The following is a 15850-nucleotide window of genomic DNA, read 5'->3' as shown; positions in this document are numbered from 1 at the left end:
GTCAGACGCACAAGCCACCAGCCCCTGTAGTCACCTAGCAAAAAGGTCCTGGCCATGGTACCTCTTCTGCATCGTCAAGCAGATCGAATACCGAATATGCATACCTACGAGGAAAGCAGGGAGCTCATCGCTCGAAGCGCACTCCTCGGGGAGATGCCATACCGACCGCTCCCCGTCCCCGAACTCGTCCCCGATCCAAGCCATCACGCCAGCAAACTATAATCCCTTCTCACATTGTCGATAGGCTAGTGAAACTAGGCTGGTCACGATATGGAGAGGGCGGAGAGCGGCGAGCGGCGTACGGTTCTTTCGGCCGTGGCGGCCGCTTCTGCTACTGGCTTGATGCTGGGAAATCCGTCCCCGTCGCCCAAAAGAACGTCGACTATGTCTGTCGCTTTCAAGGCATGACGCGGCAGCAAGTGAGAGCTGCGGTCTACGAGATCTTAGGTGTGGAGTTCATGGATACTGGTGAAGTATGAACTGGGACCAGATGTGATGTTCTTCGGCGGGAATTTGATCGATGCCGCAGACCGGTTCCTCGAGGCGTACAGCGGCGGAGAGGTGGCCCTGGAAGCGGTGCACGCTAGAGCGTGGAATGGAACTGGATTCACAAGGAACATCGGTGATTTCACCCACATCACGTGGCCCTCTTGGAGGAGCTCCGGGCAAGCTGTGCGCAAGCGCAACCGGGGCGTGCGGAGCTCTCAGGCGTCGAAGACGATGTCACCGACAAGCTCGCGAAGTAGGGATCTAGAAGTGGCACTCCCTCCACGCCATGGACGTCTGCCAGGGCACGTTCACTCCGAACGTAACCACTGGGCCGGATATAGCGTGACCAGCTGTACACAGTCTATGAAGACTTGTAGGCACCCGCGTCTTTAGTTCATTCCCCCCTTGTGTGAGTGTCTTGTTGCTGACGATCAGCCGCCCTCTTCATCAGCTAAACATCGGCCAATTCCACCCAAACCTGGCCAACCACGGCGTCACCAAGGACATCCAGGATGAGCGGGACAACATTCCCGAGCCGTCCCAAGCCCTAGCGAGCTTATATATCTTAGTTATCGCCTCTTCGGGTCTCTCCCTGCTCTGCATCGGGTGGCTCCTCCGACCTGCCTATGGCATATCCCGGCGATGTTCGCAGCCATTGTTATTATTCATCAGCAATATCATCGTAGTAGTAAGCGGAAAGTCGGCGGACAAGATTAACAATCTCGGTCAGCACATCAGGTTCTCGGCGTCTAGCAGCCAGAAGCTTGTATAGTCATATAACATATAATTCTCGCCGATCTGAGTCTATTTCGATTAAAGATGAATCATGAGAATAGATTTTATTGGAGTTGGTTACCGGTCCTGTGCCTCCTATCCTTTATATGCCCGAGTATTCAGGTACCATTCACTTAATCTAAGGGAATGGGATTGCCCCTTAAGTTAAGCGCTTCTCGAGGCGCTCTGCAAGTACGGCCCCTTCCCATACCCGTGCCCTTCCTTTTCTTGAGATCCCGCACCCACTTGTCAACGTCCCATTATACCCAATAATCGATCAAGGCGCTGGAATCACTCGGAGGCTTTAACCGGTTCACGTATATGATCTTCCCACCTTACCTACTCACTTGGTAACGTGGAACTTGGCTGGGCGGACACACCCGGCTCCTATTGGCCTTCATAAAGGATCAAAGGGCATGCATAAAAATGTCCTTAACAGCGAGGCGGTGACGGGGGGTCGCAAGGCCTTCTGCCTTTTAGGGTGCCGGTTGAAGAGTCTTGGAGAGGGGCTTAGAAAGTATAAATAGCGTCGACCTCCTTCCTAACGGTCCCTGATATCCCTCTCCTTTAAAGATCTCTTACAGCCCCTATAACTATTATAGCTCATATAACTCTCCAGACGACGGCGAAGTTTATCGCTTAAGCAATACTACTAAATTATAAGACACTTCTTTTGTTGAAGGCCCGGAAGCTAAAGGAGGGTAATTGTTCGGGTTTATAATATCTCCAGTCTCTCTTGGTCATAGCTACCTAGTTAGCTGAAAGTCACTGGTACAATCGCCCAGCCCCAGGGAGTCAGTTAAGCGCTCCTGGTCGGCGCATGTCGGCGTCGCTGTCGACGATCGTCACGTTTACGGGCAGTCGTTCGAAAGGATCCAGCCAGAGCACCTAAGGGCTTAAGAAAGTCTCGTCGTATCCAGCGCAGAAGAGAGCGTTCTTGAGGTTCAGCGATGCCTTCGTGCGAGGGAATAGTGGTAGGCGCGATGGTTATCCGTCAAGCAAGACTAAAGATAACAACCCATGGTAATTTGCACAGGTCGAAAATGGCTCTACCCTTCCAAAGCCACCGACACGAGCAACTGCAGCCGCAAAGCGAGAGGCGAAACGCCAGGCTACAAAAGTCATCAAGCGACGCAAGACATTGACCGGAAAGTCGCACGATTTTCACAAGGATTGTGGATTTGAGGTCCTCTTGCTACTGCAAAAGGGTCCTCGCTCTTACGTTTACACATCACCCGGCATGCCATTCTGGCCTCCTATTGCTGAATACCTTGTGAGTCTCTTGCTCAGTCGACCGGCAATGAGCTAATTCAGGCCTTAGATGCAAAGATTACCCTTCCCCACGGTCTATACCTCTACAGAAGAGGCCATTGGCCCTTACGGAGTTGGAGAAAATGATATATTGGAAGCTAAGGGCATTCCAGAAGACCTTAGCCCATGAGATGCCTCCATATAAACGAGTCGAGCTGGCCTGGCAGTCGTATCAGCAAAGCAGTAGCGGGCTACAGCAAAGGTGATGACGCCGCAGTCAGATCTGTGGCTTTGGGGATTGGCTGCGGGTAATAACGACATGACGGCTACGGAATAGTTGAGCAAAACGGGCGATAAGATACTGAGCGCCTCTTGAACTCTGGGTTTGGCACTGAGTCACAGGCGGCAGCGCATTTCTGTTGCTGTCAATACATACTAAATAGGAAACAACGTGCCGGGGGAACGAGTTTAGGTCCATCTCCTTTGCAGTACAACTTCTTCTGTTTCCCCCCTTCGGGTTCTCCGAGTCGCAAAGTGTCCCCGCCGAGGTACTGCACGGAAGGGTATACAGGCGAGCGTAATGATTCGCCGCGGTCGATTGTTCCCTGCTGTGTTGGGTCCCATGGCGCATAGCTTGATCCCTCCCGGCGCACGACAGCCACATAAATCCACCTGATGAGAGATGACAGGCATGAATTTGCTGAGGCCCGGGGAGAACACTCGACAGAACCAAATGTTTACAACTCACGACTGGGGGGAGAGCAAAGTTATTTGCGTTGCTAGCTTAAAATTCTATTCGGTTCGGGAAGTTGGGGAGCTATCTCGCTGCTAATCGCGCGGGTCAAGGAAGCGTAGAAACAGAGTAACGCTGTTGCAAGAGCAGAAGAGTGGCCTCGCGCCCCCTCTCGCTATCACTGACTACCCATAGTCGCCTGGGCCGTGCTCACGGCCTACCCACCGTCGTCAATTCCGGTCCCTACGCTTTTTGTTGCGCAGACAACTCTAATCTGCAGAGATGGTTCTTTTACCCGGTTCGCCTAGCGTGTACGGCTCCGGGATTAGGGAATACCTGAAACAGGGGGAATCCACGAGTCCCGGAACACCTTAAAGCTAGGAAAATAGGGTCTCCAGGCCCTACGTATAATGCCCGCGCAGGGCCGAAGCTAGTCAGCATCCGGACTCCTCTGGGCAGAGCCCGTCTTAAACCCTGGCCGCATTCATAATGGACTTCCTACTTGTGAATACGGCGGAGGCGGAGATATGCCTGCCTCCCATCTCCCGTCTTCGTCTTCGAGTAAAGCCGGATCTATCAGATCCAGTAATGAGGGGATCGCCATTTCGTCCCTGCCCTGGCCTCTCCGTCGCCTGTTCGATCCGATAAGCGACTGATCATTAAGAAGAGTCGCGGCAGAGCCGCCCCCGCCGCTCTCTTCGTCGTTCCCGCCCCTCCCTCGTTTTCTTCCTCGATTCGCCTGGGACCTACCACCGGAAAGAGTCGCGGGCTCTGCTTCTTTGCCGGACTGGCCATCTCGGCCGTGCACTTCTGACATGTGAGATAGCTACTTGAGGTAGCCGTCAATCATGACATTCGGCTTGGTTTCCTGCTTTTGACATTCCGGACATGGAAATGGCCGCTCGAATAGGCCTCTGTTCCTGTGTTGCCTGTTGAAATGCCACAAAAAGCCCCCACCCAGAAACATACATAGCAACACAAAAAAAACATCGGGCAGTCCTTCCCTTTATAGATGGGGCGAAGCGTGCCCTTGGCTGTCGAATTTTGGGGGTCTTCGCCACGTACGTCCTGTCTGAATATAGCGTTGGCGCATGTTGCGTGCCGTGGCACATCTCTCCGTGAATGCTCCATCCCGGCGGGCTGCGCATAATATAATCTTCCAGCCGTAGACGTCGGCATTGGGACAGGGGGACGGCTCGCTGAAAGTCATCCCCTTCTCGATATGGACACGGATGGTGTGCAGGCGGCGCAGCACGCGAGTTGCCGCATCTTCTCTACTTCGTCTGCTTCGTTTTTTTTCCCGTTTCCTTCACACTCGGGCTCGGGCTCGGGCACTTTCAGATGGATTGCTATCATCTACCGGAGATACAGAGGCACCAGCTTCTTGATGATGATAATGATGATTACCATGATGACGGCGTCGACATTTCCTTAGCCGACGCCGCCGTGTCCATCAACGACCTGATTCGCCGACACTGTCGCGAACGACTCCTTGTCCCCCCTCTGCAGTGGACCAGCCGACACCTTGATCTTTTGGGATGCAGCTTTTCTACTGGCCCATCGCCTCACACCAATAAATCCCCAGCCAGCCAGCTCTCGATCGCCAGCCCGGATGGAGGCCAGGGCGAAGGCCGAGGCGGAAGCCAACACCACAAACGTCGATGCTCAGATGGAGCCCCAAGCCACAGACCCGAAACGATTACCCCTCCCATATCCCCACCTTCCACCATAAGTCTCGACGATAGCAGCAGCTCAGAGGTTGATTCCGGCGGTGATTGTGGTGCAGGTGCAGGAGACTCGAGTGACGGTTAAAACGACGCCGCCAGCGAGGAGAAATGGCCGTGACCAGAGGACCCCAGGTTCCGCCACGGCGGTAAGGATGAGGAGAATCGAGATTAAGATCGCACGGAAGAGCTGCTTCGACATGCTCGGATCGTGGCATGCGGGAGGGGCGCAGTGCGTAGGCAGATCTCCATGGGCATCTTACTGGGCCACGATGGCTCCCTTTAGCCCGATTTCCAGAGGTCTGTCGTCTGTCGTCTGACGTCTCCTTCCCCCGTTTCTTTCTGATCTGGCCGCTAACCTCCTCTCGATGGAACGAAACAGACCATCCCTCAACTTCTTCTACGACAACAGACGCTTCTGTGCCTCGGTTTCCATGTCTCCTCTTTGGCAGGTCTCGTCAACCATCACCGCAACATCAATCCTCCAGCCCCAATCCCAATCCCAATTTCCCACTCTTTCCGACGGCTGCCTGGGGCCCGCACAGCGCGCCTGTTAAGGTGGCGAGGGCTCCGCCGCTCCCGAGGGCAAGATTCGGGACATACTACAGCCAATATACCCGATGTACCCAGCTAGTGATGTCATCATACACACGCGACCTCAGGTACTTATCGCAGGATGACGTCACTCCTCTACTCACCATTGATTATGCTACTCTGATTATTCCACCGTCATTAAGCAGAGACATTAATTCCTCTACTACTACAAGACACTCCTTGTCGTCACCCTACTACCACCCCCTTTTCCTACCTGGTCCGTCTGCCCATCTTGCAATAACGCGGCCACAGCTCGGTAGCTCCCAGCATCGACTCCATTCTGCGAGAATACCCCGACATCTCCGCCGCCCGTAGGGTGCCCCGGCAGTCCGCAGGAGGCAAGGACGAGAGCGGGCCGGCGCGCGACGCGCAGCCCTGCGAGCATGACGCGGCGCGAGAGGACCATCGCTCGGTCCGTCGTCTTCGCGATGCTGAGCGCGGGCGAGGACGGGCGGGCGGCGCGGGAGCCCTCGCTGGCGCGCGCTCTGCGCGTCTTCTACCTGCACTGGGTGGCGCTGCAGCCGGCCCGCGCGGACCTGTTCGCGGAGCTGCGGCGGGGGTGGGGGATCAGCGAGGCCGCGTACCGGGGCAGCTTCGACGCGCGGAAGCAGGGCCGGCGCGGCGCGGCGGGGGCGGCCGCTCTCCTGCCGCTCGGCGACATGGGCTACAGCGGCTCCACCTTCTACCGCACCAGCGACGGTGCCTATCTCGTCAAGTCGGTCCCGCGCGCCTTCGAGCACCGCTTCTTCCGCCACCGCCTGCTCGCCGCCTACGCCGACCACGTCCGCGCCAACGGCGCCAGCCTGCTCGTGCGCATCACCGACTTCCTCGAGGCCGCCCACCGGAGCCTCGGCACGCTCCTGGGCCTCGCCCCGACCCACCACATCGTCATGGAGAACCTCATGCACGGGCGCGAGGGCGAGGGCGAGGGAGAGGGCGGCGGCTCGGCGCCCCGGTGGGAGTCCTGGGACCTCAAGCCCGCCTCCTACTTCTTCCCCGAGCGTGACGTCGCCGGCGGCGCGCTGGCCTCCGAGGCCACCAAGTCGAAGCTGCCAGACGAGTTCCGCGACAAGCTCCGGGTCTCCGCCGCGCAGGCCGCCGCGTTCGCGCGCCAGCTCGAGAACGACACGCGGCTCCTCGCCGACTGCGGCGCCGTCGACTACTCGCTCTTCCTCGTGCGCGTCTCCGCGGCGAGCGCGCCGGGGGACGAGGAAGCGCCGCCGCCGCCGCCCCTCGCGCCCCCCTCGCCGCCGAGCTGGCGCACCGGGATCGTGTCGCGCGACGGCCGCGAGGTCTACCGGGCCGCCATCCTCGACTTCTTCTGGTCGAAGCACGCGGTCCACGCCAAGGCCATGACCGGGCTGGTCCGGAGCTACGACGTCGTCGCCGGACACGGGCCCATGACCATCACCGCCGACAGCAGCGAGTACCGCGACCGGTTCCTCAAGATGTGCTCGGACATTGTCGAGGTCCGCTCCTGACCCCTCGGCTAGTGAACCACCGCTGTAATCGGAGGCTTAGAACGGAACGTGCCTTAGAGCGCGGCGAATAACCGGCGTACCAACTTCGTCTTTTCCCCCTTCCCTCTTCAATAACAGGAACCCGTGCCATGCCTCGTCAGCCTGCCCTCGTATCCTCCTAACTGGTGCCGAATTGTAACATGTCCATTTCCCACGACATCCATCGAGCGCCGGCATAAGACTGGCAGATTGCTATTCCGTGTGGTAGCATGCCCGCTCGGCGAGCCGAAGTCCCGAGCCGTCTTGGGACTCCTCTCGCAGACTTTTCTGGAATGAGGTGCTAACAGTAGCCGTCCGTCCAACAGCTCGATTACACGATTTTAGTGGTTCTTTGGTAACTTAAACATATACATTAATATGTCGAACGTAATAGAACGACTTGCTGGCGTGTGACCACGTAAGAATCCTTCCGGCAACGCGTTCCCTAGGGTTGGGGAAAACGGGGTCCTTACGAGGGAGGCGCATAGATTAAGGAAAAAGGGGAACAATGCGGTGATATGCGTGTAAAGCTAACCGTATCTCACCCCCCTAACGTACCTAACCGAACAGCAGTAATCATGAAAGCCCACGGACAGCCACCGCCTATCTAGCCCTAAGAATTGACGAGTCTATTGTTGCAAGAAGTATGTCGTTCGCTCGTCTCGTGCCTAGCGATGATGGTGAATGATGAGAGCGTACAGGGTGGCCTCCCCCCCCTTGGTAATGTTGAGAATGCATACGCGCTTCGTCGTACATAAATACAGCGGTAAGAGAAAGAGAAAGTGAAAGTGACGACGATCCGAGCGCGAGCCAGTCTGTGGGTATCAAGCTCCCGCATGGCCTGCTAATTATGCTACAAAGTGAAAACTTCCTTTCTGTCCCGTCGTGGGACTCATCTGTTTTTTTTTTCTCCGCTTCGCTCCACTGGCCGTCGCGACGGACTAATACCAGCGTTTAGTCGGACGTGAATAAAGATGTAAAAACATAAGGCTTCTCGTATCCTTCTTTCGGCAGAGAGCCTGAGAGCTCTAACCTTCTATTGAACCGCTAACATCGTGTCTTCCTCCAGGCTTTGCATGCTGGCGCTATCGCTAAGGCCGTCGCCCTCCATGGCACGTCGGGCAACGTCGCGCTCGCCGTAGATCTCCACTCGTCTCGCCTTAGCGTGCTGTAAGCAATCGACGTAGGTCCTGAACTTGACGATTTCACGCAGAAGATAGCTACTCTTCCGCTCCCAGTTAGTCATCGCCTTGGTCGCGTTTTGGCCACGTGGTGTGAATGCTAGAAGCATGGGAGACCGCAATTGGTTATGTCTCTTCAGATCCTCTTCGATGGATCTAACGTAGGCTTCTAGGGTTTCTAGCTGCTCCGCCTCCGAGCACGTGCTGGGGCGTAATGACTGTGCTGGCGGCGCCCAATCGGCAATATGGATACGGTCGCCCGGGAGCTTCGCTCGGGAGGAGCCGCCAACGTCAAATGACGAGCGAATGCTGCTCGGAATGCTGTTCTGGCGACTGTGCATGCTGGAGCGGCCCGCCGCGGCGCTGCCGGGACGCGGTGGCATGACCGTGTCGTTGACCGCAGTGATCAGGGCGCTGTTGATGACGGCGTCGCTCCAGCCATACTCGATATTACTAACGCCGCCGACGAGGGGATGTGTGCTCAGCCGAGAACTCCAGTAATTTACCGTGAGGACGAACTCCTTGCTTATCTCCGGCGTGCCAACTTGGAAGAGGTGGACGGCGCCGGTGGGGAGGCTGAGCGCCCACACGTGCTGTCGGCTTCGCGAGTAGCCAGGTGGTGGAAGAGCTGATGCGAGGGTTTGCCGGAGCGAGAACGTGCCAACGTTGGTGGCGTTTTCCTGCCAGTTTCCGCCGCCGACGACGCCGCCGACGGGTGGCTTGCGACCGGAGCGGGCCTTTTGACGCATCGACTTGGTAGAAAACGAGAACAGACTCATCGTCCCTTTCTGGACAACAGCGAACACCTCCGTCCAATTACGCTCCTTAGCCTTCTTGTCCATTCCGTCGAGGTGGTGCTTGTGAATAACGAGGCCCTCCTTAATCCAGGGAGGCCCGGAAAGCTCGAGCGACTCGTCTTCTAGAAGCTGAGCACTTGACAGATCATCACTAATAATAGACTGTCCACTGGTGCCCGGCGGAAGATCCTCGCGGATGATGGCCTGGCTGAGGGCATTGGCAAAACCGATGGATTGTTGGTAGTCGCCTTGCGGGTAAGAACCAAATGAGTCCATAGACATCGAAGTCTGAGTCCTGCCCAAAGAATACCGGCTCCATGTCGCCGACGAGGTAGCAGGACTCCAGATCGAGTTCATGTCCTCAAAACTGGTACGGCTCGACGAGACTCCGTTAGCGGTAAATCGTGGTCGCGACCGACTCTTCGAATTCCACCGACTGCCAGGAGGCCGCGTCGGGTCGTTCACCCGGCCGCGGGTCGAAATATAGCCCTCGGAAGGCGCCTTTGAAAGCACGCTCGGGCTACGTTTAAGCATACCCATGACGGTTAAGCTGTTTTGCGCTTGGCTGTGGGGGTTGTTTTGCTCGGCCCCGAAGAGAGGGAGCCTTTCGTCACGGATAGACGTGTAAACATCCTTCAAGACCAACTCGACTTGTTGCGTCCAAGCTTTCATGTTGCCCTCGAAGGGCGTCTTGACCAGCGGACCGCAGCTATCAACCAGCCCGTCGGAGTAATTACCCGTAGACGAGTCCGATCGTGGCGGTGGCTTGAAGGAATACCTCCAGCTAGGCCGTTCCGACTCTGGCTCGGGCGGCACGACGGTTTCTGCCTCGGCGGGATTCAGGAAGGTCGACTTCCCCGGTAGGATACTGGCCCGGTCGAATCCCTCGGGAAGAGAGTCGGCAATGGCGTGCTTGATGGTGGTCATAGTATTCTTGACAAATTGGCTCCTCGTCATCTTTTGATCGATATCTGCGACGTGCAGATCGGTATTCAGGAGCATGATAGAGTAACACAGCGTATGAATTACATCTGCGAGATGTGGTCAGCTGCATTCCTAGGCCGCAGCTCGGCTTACTTACCAATGTCCTTGAACCCGTGATTGGGGTTGCAGTCGCACCATCGTTTGGAGAATGCGACGAGTATCCGGTCGACCTGTTGCGTCTCGGCTCGGAAGACGAGACGAGTGCATACTTGTCGGAGCGCACTAAGAACGCTTTGATTCTCGAAGTCGTAAAGATCCATGTATGCGCGTAAAGTCCGTTGTCTTACCAGACCCTCTTCTCCCATCCACGCAGCAGCCTTCTCTTTCTGGATGAAGTCTTCATTTCCGTCGAAGATTCTCTGCGCTTTTTGGCGATCGTCTTCTGTGGGCTCTCCTACCGTTACTTCAGGCTCATCTAGCGGTGACCCCGTAGCCTTCGAGCTGGTTTCTACGCTGTCTATCGTGACACTGGGTAAGCTACCAACCATCTTGTTGAGCGGGCCAGGGCAAGTCGAGGTCCTCTTCGGAGCCTGGCGGCTGTTGCTAGCCTGCCTAGGATCTAACCCATGGTCCTCCTCCTCGATTGTGCCGTTTTCCTGGAATAGCAAGCTCGGTGAGGGTTGGGGTCTTGGGAATTCCCCATTGCTAGCCATCTGCGGCTCCCGTGCCTCGGGGCCGGCAGTCTCACCCCTCGGCCCATTGGTCACTGGTGAAGATCCGGTATTTTGGCGGTGCTGCCTCTGCTCGACTGCTGGCCGCGGCTTTTCGCCTTCGTCACTACTATCGTGGAAAAATGTAGCGTCGCGACCCTCGACGCCCTTCTTCGCGGGTAGTTCGGGAAGCTCATGCATCGCTAACTCCATCTGTGTCCGCCTCCGGGTCGATTCGTGATTTCTCAAAGCCGACGTAGATTTCACGGTCCTAATGGTGGCACTCGCGCTTGGTTCGTAATCGGGTGAGAAACCACGCGTTCTGCGGCCTTTCTCCTCGTCTTGGGACTCATAACCGAGGGCTCGCGACGAATTCTCGCGCTCCAGGGGAGGTAGGCTGCCAGACAAGGGGGTCCGATCCTGCTGAAGATACGGGCTCATCGTCTCGCGCAAACTAGATGGGCTAGATTCGCGCACGGTAACCGACTGCTCCTTGATCCTATTAATCTCCATAGACGTGGGTATCGGCGGCGCCGGGACGGGTGGTTCGGCCACAGATTTCTTCCTTCTCCGGAAAAAGGACGACTTCTTTTGAATGACATGATGGGGTTGATTTGGGGGGCGCTGGGAGTCCCGAGACGGTGGAGTAGATTGAGCCTTCGTCTGGGATGCAACATGTTGCAATTTATTTGCGACAGCCTCTGCCGACGAGGGTGCGCCTTGGGAGAGTCTAATATCGGGGGCGCTCGCGTTATTGCCCCGAGATGAGCCGAAAAATCTGCTGAAGAAGCCCTGCTTTTCTTTTACCGGAGGTGCTGATCCTTGAGGGCCATGCAACAACTCCTTCGACTTCTCGTACCCGATGTGTGGCGCAGGAGCCGAGTCCATATCGATCGGAGGTAACGGAGGAGGCGCCTCACGCTCACGCGTGGTACTATACTTCGACTGGTTTGTCCGTGCGGTACCGCTCCTCGACCTCGTAGTAGACTTCTTCCGATCAGGTGGCGACTCCGGCTCCCGGGGTGCTGGGGGCGGCCCGGCGGGAGAGGTCGGCATGTTTATGCGCCTGGGGCCGACGGGCACCGTCGGCGTGGGAGCCGCTTCGTACTCGTCTACAAGGAACGTGTTGCTGAACTCGGTCTTCCAGGCACTGGGGGAATTTAGAGACGGTCGCTGTCCGTAGTCGAAGCTCGACGACCGCCCACCCAGGCCGTGTGCCGCTCGTTGGGTGTTGATGGCCTGGGAGTAGCCTCCTCCGTCAATGCTGTTGGTACTGCTGCTTTTACTCGTCTTGCCCCCTCTCGAATGCAGCACACGCGCGCCGCCCGTACCGGGGTAACCACGCTCGCGTAAACTATTGATTCTCCCCAAGCCGGATTGAAAGCCGGAACTGCTGTTGCTACGCCGCCCCCTCGAGAATTGGCCGGATAACCTACTCGCCCCGTCGTCGGTACCCTCGATGTCGGAGCTGCAACTGTATCCGTGACCGTGGCCTACACCCGAACTCCACATGCGATTGGAACGGGACGCGCTCGACATATACTTGGAATAGTCGTCTCTCGATCCTCCGGCAGCCTCGTCATCCTCAAACATATTAGTCGTAGGCGTGTGCAGCTGTCCCAGGGAGAATTGGTCGAGGGAGGTCAGCATGTTCGTCACGAGCGAGTCGCGGGTGAACTGGCGGGCGGGCAGGGACAGGTCGTGGGAATCTCTCGGATTCCTGCCCCGGGGAAGATCGGCGAGGTCGGGCTCGGTGGCCCTCTCGATAGGCGAACTGTTGTCGAGGAAAGACTCCTCAGAGTTGACCGAAGTGGCAGTCGACGGGGTCTGTCGAAAGGCCCGGCTGCTGGATAGGGGCGGCTTCCCTTTGGCGGAGGTGGGAGGCTTGCGAGCCGGGGGCGTGAGAGGCAACGGGGGCATAGATTCGCGGCTGCGAGTGGAGGTGCCTGAGGTGTTGATATTCAAATCCGGACGCAGGCGCTGGGCCCGTCGACCATTTTCGGAGGAATGCATGGCGAGGCGTCGATTGGTCGGCTTCGCGATGAACGGGTCTAGGTTGGATGACAGCAGAAACGGGGGGCTGCCATACGCAGCACACAACCACCAGCAACCCGACGGCGGGAAAGACGGGGGGCAGACCGAAAATAGAAAAAATGCAGAGGTGGTGTGTGTACCTGCGGTAATTGGCCTTAGTCTACCATCCTTTGGTCACGTCGACGCAAGCAACTCCTGCCAATCCTCCAGGAGGCCCAGTGTATGTCGGCCAAGATGGGATCCGCGCGGGCACACACGGGTTGATATTGTCGGTCGGGTTCGCCAGCTACGCCGGAGACAGGACCGCTATCAGATTGGGGGAGAAGAGGGACGACATGAAAGGGGGGGGGGAGAAGAGCCGTCGCGCATGAGAGATCCTTGTCAGGCTGATCGTATCTGCAATTAGGAAAACGTATTACCGGTATTAAAATGAGTGAGCGACGGAACGTCGTGTTGGTACGGATTCGATTCGGAGGGTGCAATTGGTCAAGCGAGCGAGGAGAAGGGGGAAAGAAAAAAGAGAACAAAAAAAGAGAAGAAAAAGAGCCCGGTCAAGACTCCCTCGGGCCAGTCAAGTATCTGGGGGAAGAGAAGAACATGGAAGCGGAAACAGAACGGAAGGGAATGGGATGTTGGGTGTAGGATGTTCTGCCCGGTTTTTGTCGGGTGGAGAGACGTACGGAAGTGGAAGACATTTGAAGCAGGAAGCAGGATAGGGGACTTTTCTCTGGAGAGGAGAAGGGAGGGAGAGAGGGAGGCCGTGGTTGCGTGCATACATATTAGTGCATACGTCGGGTACGTTGATGCATCACACACCCCTACAATACACGTCCTAGTCCTATTACCTGGCTGTACGAGTACGCGCACGACGCATTCATTTCCACAGCATATAATTGGAACATAGGTAGGTAGGTCTGGGTAGGCAGGTTAGGTACCTACCTTAGGTAGCTATATCAATGGTATACCTAGCATAGGGGGGAATCGGCGGTGGAGTCGTGGACCACACACACCACACACACCACACACACAACTTGCGCACGGGTTACTTCTGGGGTACATGAAGAAATAGGGGTCCGTCACTGCACCTCTGCTGGGCGAACTGCGTACCCATCTGGTATCCTTCTGCGATCTGCGACAAGTTGGGTCGAATCGCCAGTTGGGTTGTCGGGCCTAGCATCCAGGAGGCGACGGCGAGGTATGGTTGGCCATTGGCCGCGTCGAGCGAAGGTTCTTGTCTATCTCCTAGGTACCTACCTATATATATATATCAATACAGTCATGTACCTATGTGACAGTTATGTGTACACGTCTATCTGGGTACGTACTCAATGACAGGTACCGAAGAAGCCTGCTCTTCTCCGTCAGGGGTTGATCGCAGCTGATTGGACGAGAGGTCGCAGCCCCGGTTCAGACTGACACCGCGACCGCAGGGGCCTGTGCTGATAGCCTCTGATAGTACCCAGGTACGTCTTACCCCACAAAGAACATACCTAGGAGGTATCTTATGTACATACCTGCGCCGCTACGCAGCAGAACCGTGGCCTAGGAGGTATGTAGGTACATCTACAAGCCCCTACGATCCCACTACATTAGGTAGAAGCGCATCGATGGCCTCAATCAACGATACTCATGCTCTCCCGTTGCACGGCTGCGCTTATCTGCCATGTCAACTCTCGCGACGGGCGGCTGACGTCCTAAGGAGCTGCTTAGCATGGACGCTATCAATAAGGCCGTTCACCCAAAGGGGGAGGTCTTCCAGCTCGGCACTTTGATCGCGTCGTACTGTCTGTCATCCGCTACGTCCAGCAAGACGGCCGGGGAATCCTTACGGGTTATGCGCGTATAATATACGCACACACGCCGACAACACGTCTCTCTGCCTATCCGGGTAGCTACCTACCTATCTCGCGAATACCGACACATTTACCTAGGGTGCAGATGCAGTCGGCACCGCGAGCGCCTAATATGCGCCGCCGATAGCAGACGCACGCCCTAGGCCCAACGCTTGCGTCGACAACTGATGGGCGAGTGTGTGGTGAGGCAGACGACGAATCCGGATATGCCGTGAGATTGCGCAGACACCCCTAACACCCCAAACTTCGAGACACAGGGCGCGGTGGACCTCGAATCCCCATCCAAACCTCTGAGCGATGTTTGATTCCTCCAAGACAGCTCCAGATGGAACTGGCCATCCGGCACAAGCCGCGTCCCTGTCAGCATGCGCGAGCAGATCTGGTCAGATTGTAAAAGCAACTACCTGCCCACCTTTCCTACCAGGTACCAACCAACCTACCTGCTGCCAGGTTAGGTACCTAGATGCCTGAGGATGACCTTCTGTAAGAGAAGATTGCCACTAGATAGGTACTTACTTAGGTACCCTAGGGAGGTAGGCAGCTCGTAGACGCAGACATTGAACTCGTATAGACTACCCCCTAGATAATCTTTGTCTCTGTCTCTGCCGCGTCGGGTTCGGAGAGAGTTATCCCCCTCTGCCCTGCCTACTGATGACGAGACTGGGGATTTCGCTGATAAGATTCTTCTTTTGTCTCCCACAATGTCACTCGAGGCGCCCTGTTCGCTTCCGTACCGCTTCCTTGTCGCATATCTATTTGAGCATCTAGATCTAGATTGCTTAGTTGGCCAACCAAGGATGCCGGGGACACTAACCCTCACTACCCGCAGCAAACGCGACATCATCGTTCATACGCTATGCAGTAAGGTGCCCGAGGCGTGTCGAGGCGACTATGAGTAGTTCCGCACATTGGATGAAATGGGGAGGTATCGCGGGCAATCGGGTGTCTCTGGAGCTCTCGGAAAGTTGTAGGATAAAAACCAGGGTCAGGCAATCCTAACTCTGCCGACACCAAAGGCAATCCGCACCTTTCTAGTGGAGGAATTATCTAACATGACAACAGGCAGCATGCCGGACAATATATAGTAGGTACCTACTTCGTACCTGAACATAAAATCTACTTGTTATCGGTACCTACATAATAACAGAGGTACCTGTATCGCGCCCAGAGCACCAAGAACTTGGCACCCCTGAACCCTAGAAGCCGCGTGGGGTGGCCCCATCTATATACCTACGTGTAAGTCTGTCCGTTGCCCGTCGCCCACCCGTTCCTGGTGTCCATCTCATC

At 56.4% G+C, this 15850-nt stretch overlaps 3 protein-coding genes across 3 annotated transcripts; 2 read left to right on the top strand and 1 right to left on the bottom strand.

The window, feature by feature from the left end:
* The first annotated feature begins 4 nt into the window (after nucleotides 1-4).
* GGS23DRAFT_583612 (uncharacterized protein) lies at nucleotides 5-1344 on the top strand. The gene is made up of 3 exons (XM_051517287.1): nucleotides 5-473; nucleotides 530-862; nucleotides 941-1344. Exons 1-2 carry the CDS (start codon nucleotides 405-407, stop codon nucleotides 752-754), a joined length of 294 nt encoding a protein of 97 aa, XP_051368493.1. The 5' UTR covers nucleotides 5-404; the 3' UTR covers nucleotides 755-862; nucleotides 941-1344.
* Nucleotides 1345-5507: 4163 nt separating this feature from the next.
* GGS23DRAFT_260843 (SAICAR synthase-like protein) lies at nucleotides 5508-7100 on the top strand. The gene is made up of 2 exons (XM_051512350.1): nucleotides 5508-5633; nucleotides 5709-7100. Exon 2 carries the CDS (start codon nucleotides 5949-5951, stop codon nucleotides 7044-7046), a length of 1098 nt encoding a protein of 365 aa, XP_051368492.1. The 5' UTR covers nucleotides 5508-5633; nucleotides 5709-5948; the 3' UTR covers nucleotides 7047-7100.
* A 901-nt stretch (nucleotides 7101-8001) lies between these two features.
* GGS23DRAFT_260867 (uncharacterized protein) lies at nucleotides 8002-12876 on the bottom strand. Its single transcript, XM_051512351.1, has 2 exons — nucleotides 10124-12876; nucleotides 8002-10073 (listed from the first exon to the last, which is right to left on the bottom strand). The coding sequence occupies exons 1-2, from the start codon at nucleotides 12687-12689 to the stop codon at nucleotides 8101-8103; spliced, it is 4539 nt and encodes a 1512-aa protein (XP_051368491.1). The 5' UTR covers nucleotides 12690-12876; the 3' UTR covers nucleotides 8002-8100.
* Nucleotides 12877-15850: the final 2974 nt, after the last annotated feature.

Source organism: Durotheca rogersii, assembly GCF_024521655.1.
Source record: "Durotheca rogersii strain YMJ 92031201 chromosome Unknown GGS23scaffold_28, whole genome shotgun sequence".
Taxonomy (NCBI): Eukaryota; Fungi; Ascomycota; class Sordariomycetes; order Xylariales; family Xylariaceae; genus Durotheca; species Durotheca rogersii.
The sequence above is the reverse complement of the archived record's forward strand: the minus strand, read 5'-3'. Positions and strand labels throughout refer to the sequence as shown.

Bases quoted from the DNA above. Each gene is read 5' to 3' on its own strand.
- GGS23DRAFT_583612 (XM_051517287.1), top strand. From the start codon at position 405: ATGACGCGGCAGCAAGTGAGAGCTGCGGTCTACGAGATCTTAGGTGTG. The intron at 474-529 runs GTATGAACTGGG...TCGATGCCGCAG, and splicing joins AGTTCATGGATACTGGTGAA to ACCGGTTCCTCGAGGCGTAC.
- GGS23DRAFT_260867 (XM_051512351.1), bottom strand. From the start codon at position 12,689: ATGCATTCCTCCGAAAATGGTCGACGGGCCCAGCGCCTGCGTCCGGAT. The intron at 10,074-10,123 runs GTAAGTAAGCCG...CACATCTCGCAG, and splicing joins TCACGGGTTCAAGGACATTG to ATGTAATTCATACGCTGTGT.
- GGS23DRAFT_260843 (XM_051512350.1), top strand. From the start codon at position 5,949: ATGACGCGGCGCGAGAGGACCATCGCTCGGTCCGTCGTCTTCGCGATG.